The sequence below is a fragment of the Myotis davidii genome, unplaced genomic scaffold, assembly GCF_000327345.1.
Source record: "Myotis davidii unplaced genomic scaffold, ASM32734v1 scaffold825, whole genome shotgun sequence".
Lineage (NCBI taxonomy): Eukaryota > Metazoa > Chordata > Mammalia > Chiroptera > Vespertilionidae > Myotis > Myotis davidii.
Window position 1 is genome coordinate 107,979 of NW_006296541.1, and position 5,196 is coordinate 113,174.

At 45.9% G+C, this 5,196-nt stretch overlaps 1 protein-coding gene across 1 annotated transcript in view; it reads left to right on the forward strand.

The window, feature by feature from the left end:
* Positions 1-5,196, forward strand: part of SAMD4B (sterile alpha motif domain containing 4B) — a 30,306-nt gene that overhangs the window by 11,175 nt on the left and 13,935 nt on the right. The window contains exon 2 of the mRNA XM_015569270.1: positions 4,937-5,194. Coding sequence (XP_015424756.1) covers positions 4,937-5,194 — 258 coding nt within the window. The remainder of the gene's footprint in view (positions 1-4,936; positions 5,195-5,196) is intronic.

A 5,196-nucleotide genomic window follows, 5' to 3' on the forward strand; every position in this document is an offset into this window, starting at 1 on the left:
CCCGGACGGTGAGAGGGGGCAGGCCGGGCTGAGGGACCCCCTTCCAGTGCATGAATTTTTATGTACCGGGCCTCTAGTACTGTTATAATTCTTCTGTTATAATTGTTGCTAATCTTTTATTGTGTCTAATTTATAAATTAAACTTTATCACGCTGAAGCGCAGGCAAGCCTTGGATGGCGACTGCCCAGCCGCCCAGGGCTGGCCCGAGGCTTGTGCTGGCCGGAGCAGCAGCAGCAGAGGTGTGATGGGGTGTCGCCTTCCCCTGATCGCCAGGTTGCCTCCCACCTCTGAGGCTCTCGGACTGTGAGAGGGGGCAGGCCGGGCTGAGGGACCCCCTTCCAGTGCATGAATTTTTATGTACCGGGCCTCTAGTACTGTTATAATTCTTCTGTTATAATTGTTGCTAATCTTTTATTGTGTCTAATTTATAAATTAAACTTTATCATATTATGTATGTATGGGGGGAAATAGTATATAAAGGTTCCATAATATCTGTGGTTTTAGGTATCAACTGGGGGTCTTGGAAACTCCATGGATAAGGTGGGAGATTACTGTATTAATGTTCTATTTTGGTCAGTAATATGGGCATAGCATGAATTGATAATCTGAATAAATGGATGAATCCATGGGCACTTCAACAGGTGTTCTCTAGGAAGCTTAGAGCAGAGAGTCCCAGGCCAAGAAAATGTGCAGTTATATATGGCCAGGAGTTGGGAGTTGTGTGTGTGAGTCATTTTCCCAGAGCTACAAACTTAGGCAGACTTAGTAGTTTATGTGAATTCCTAAGCCATAGATTTCCAAACAGGTCATTAAAAGAAAGAGAGGTGCAAAGGGTTTTTATGCAAAGTTCCCAGTGGCCAGGTGTAGGACACCCGAGGTCCCTGGAACCTTAAGCCCTAAGGAAGTTGTGTTGAGACACTGTCAGATGCAGGGCTCACTTGAAATCCAGATGCCTAGAATTCTGGGGCTCTCCTTATATACATGCTTATTCCCAGCCTGTCTGTTTCCTGTGCTGGGAGTTGGCTGTGCCCACTGGGTATTTGAAGGGAAGGAACCATGATAAGATATAATAACTGATCCTAGAAATAGCAGCTAATGTTTACTAAGGACTCACTGTATGCTATGGTCTCACTTAATTCATAGCAGCCATGCCAGGTAGAAATGATTCTGAGTCCCACTCTTCAGATAGAGAAAGTAGAGCTCAGTGAAGTGATTACATTTGCCAAGAGTCCCATGGTCATTAAGTGGGAGAGAAGGGACCTAAGCTATGTCTCTACCTTTTCTTGTTTTATCCTCATCCAAGGATATTTTTTCCATTGATTTTTTTTTATTTTTTTATTTTTATTTTTTCAATATATTTTATTGATTTTTTAGAGAGGAAGGGAGAGGGATAGAGAGTTAGAAACATCGATGCGAGAGAAACATTGACTAGCTGCCTCCTGCACACCCCCTACTGGGGATGTGCCCGCAACCAAGGTACATGCCCTAGACCGGAATCGAACCTGGGACCTTTCAGTCTGCAGGCCAACGCTCTATCCACTGAGCCAAACCGGTTAGGGCTCCATTGATTTATTTTTAAAGAGGGAGTGGAGGGGAGGGAGGTAGGGGAGAGAAAGAGAAATATTGATGTGAGAGAGACACATCGATTGGCTGCCTCCTGCTCGCACTGCGATTGGGGCCGGGGATCAAGCCTGCAACCGAGGTACATGCCCTTGACCGGGAATTGAACCTCTGACATTTTGGTCTGCAGCCAACACTCTAATCACTGAGCAACCGGCCAGGGCTGCCTTTTCTTTTTCATGACCCACCTAACTAGAGTGCTAGTTCTGTTGGTTAGAGCCACCTCCTTTGCCCCTTTCCAGGACCTTACCAGTAGCCCAATAGCTCATCTCAGAACAACCTTGTGAGATATTTGCAAATTGTTGCCTTCGCTGCAGGTATTAGCTCAATTGCTCAATTAGCAGAGTTGGCCCCAGCCCTTGATCATTATCTCTTTACTCAGGTATTGGTATTCTTGGACTTTTTTTTTTTTTTTTGCCCTGTCAGCATTACATGCCATCCTCTACTGTATTGAGCTAGTCATGGAAGGGGTAACAGGGTTTTTTTTGTTTGTTTGTGGGGTTTTTTTTGTTTGTTTGTTTTTTCAGAGAGGAAGGGAGAGGGAGAGAGAGATAGAAACATCAATGATGAGAGAACCATTGATGGGGCTGCCTCTTGCACACTTCCCACTGGGGACTAAACCTGCAACCTGGGCATGTGCCCTGACTAGGAATCAAACTGAGACCATAGATCAGCCCTCAACCATTGAGCTATACTTGCTGGGCTGGGTAACAGGGTTTTCAAGGAAGATAGACCTGTAACAGTTATCCCAAAGCCTCCTTTTATAACCAGGAACCTGGGACCCTGGGGCCTTATCCTTAGGGAGCTCTCTTCTGGGTCAAGAGGGGAAACCTGGCTCATCTTCACAGGACAGTCTCAGGCCTTCAGATTGTGGGGTTGGGAGGAAACATCACCATGGCATGGAGTAGCCAGGAGAGACTTCTCAGAGGAAGATAGGTTTTGGCAGTCATAAAAGACATAGAATTTGGATAGGAGGAAAGAGACCGTTCTAGGATAAATCCCTGAATCTTAGCTTGAGTGGAAGCTTAGATGAATGTGGCCTGGACAAAGGCCCAGCAAAGATGGGGATATCCTGAGTTAAGTCTTTATCTGGGGTGATAAGAGGTAGGGAGTGTCCTGGAAATGATGGTGATGTAGGGTTAGGAGTTCTTGAACTTTAGTCTATTGGTGCTGGTTACCATTGTAACCTCCTGGTCAGGAACATGGCATCTTGGTGTGCTTTAGGAAGATAAATTCATCTGGGTTTATGGGACAGGTTGAAGGAGGGGAATGTAGAGGCAGAGACTAGTTAAACAACAATGAGCATTTATTAAATAAAGGGTGTCCCAAAATTCACGCAAGATTTAATTTTACAAATGATATTATCTCGACATGATATTCCAGTTTTTTGTGCCTAAATTGCAAGATATGGCTGTGGACCTCAACAACTGCTAGCTATTATGATTAAGAGGGATACTTCCAAATATTTCCTTATATTTAAAACTAGAGGCCTGATTCATGAATTCATGCACCAGTGGAGTCCCTCAGCCTGGCTTGCAGGATTGGGCTGAAAACAACTCTGCAATATCCCCCAAGGGGTCCTGCATTGTGAGAGGGTGCAGGCCAGGCCGAGGGACCCCACCAGTGCAAGAATCTGTGCACTAGGCCTCTAGTATGCATATAAGATCTTTGGTTAATCTCTTCCCACCTTCCCCACTTCCCCCATCCCTCTGAGATTCATCAGTTGTTCTATGTTTTCATGCCTGTGGTTTCCGCTCCTGCATTGAGTGTCTGTTCCCTGGTGGTCAATGCACGTCATAGCAACCAGTCAGATGGTCGCTTAGGCTTTTATATATATTGACGTTCTGTATCCCAGGCCACTTTCCATTCTTTATTAACTTATTGAGTCTCAAAGCAACACTGTGAATTGGGTGCTGTAATTGTCTCCAAAATTTTTTAGGTGAGGAAATCAGTGTTAGTGAGGTTTAAGGTGACATGCCCAAGGTCTAGCTCAGCCGTGGGCAAACTACAGCCCACGGGCCGGATCCAGCCCATTTGAAATGAATAAAACTGTTGGAAAAAAAGACCGTACCCTTTTATGTAATGATGTTTACTTTGAATTTATATTAGTTCACACAAACACTCCATCCATGCTTTTGTTCCGGCCCTCCGGTCCAGTTTAAGAACCCATTGTGGCCCTCGAGTCAAAAAGTTTGCCCACCCCTGGTCTAGCTAGTAAGTTGGGGGGGGTTATACTATATGATTCTAGACTCCAGTCTTTTAATCACTGTCTTCTCTCTTTTTTTAATGTTTTTTTATTTTTATTTTTTTAAATATATTTTATTGATTTTTTTACAGAGAGGAAGGGAGAGGGATAGAGAGTTAGAAACATTGATGAGAGAGAAACATCGACCAGCTGCCTCCTGCACATCCCCTACTGGGGATGTGCCCACAACTAAGGTACATACCCTTGACCGGAATCGAACCTGGGACCCTTCAGTCCGCAGGCCGACGCTCTATCCACTGAGCCAAACAGGTTAGGGCAATGTTTTTTATTGATTTTAGAGAGAGAAATAGAAACATCAGTGGTGAGAGAGAATCATCAGTCGGCTGCCTCCTACACGCTGCCCACTGGATATAAAGCCTGAAACCAGGCATATGTGCTCTGACCAGGAACCATGACGTCTTGCTTCATGGGTCGAAGCTCAAACACTGAACCACATCGGCCAGGCGATCACTGTCCGCAGGAAGGAGGCTGCTTTTATGTGGAAAGTGGGTAGGGGCCCTAAGATAAAGAATAAGAAGAGTAGCCTTAGCCAGTTTGACTCAGTAAATAGAGCGTCCACCCACGGACTAAAGGGTCCTGGATTCCATTCTGGTCAAGGGCACGTTCCTGGATTGCAGGTTCGATCTCCAATCCCAGTCAGGGCATACCTGAGGCAACCAACAGTTGTGTTCCTCTCACATCAGTGTTTCTTTGTGTCTCTCCCCACTTCCTTCCACGCTCTCTAAAAACAGTAGAAAAATATCCTCAGATGAGGATTAACAACAACTAAAAAGTAAGAGTAGGCCTTGGAGATAGGGAGCTCATATCAAATTCTGAGCAAATTTGGGAGCTACAGCAGGTTTTTCGAGAGTAGGAGTGCTGGAACCAGGAAAAATTACTCTGGAAGCAGGGTGCATATGTTTGATCTCACCTATATAAGGATCAAGGTTGGGTTCATAAAAGAAGGGAGAAGAGATTGGAGCTGAGGGAGCAGGCTATAGGTTCCTCTCCTTGGGCTCATAGGAGTTCGCCACTTTGGCTTCCCTAACATTCTCTCATCTCCTTTGCAGCCATCGTCAGCCAGTGGCAGCAGGAGTCCAAAGAGAAGGTAGTGTCTCTCCTGCTGTCCCATCTGCCCCTGCTTCAGCCACGCAACACGGAGGCCAAGTCGGAGTACATGAGGCTGCTACAGAAAGTGCTGGCCTACTCGATCGAGAGCAATGCCTTCATCGAGGAGAGCCGCCAGCTGCTCTCTTATGCCCTCATCCACCCGGCCACCACACTGGAGGACCGCAACTCACTGGCCCTCTGGCTGAGCCACTTGGAAGAG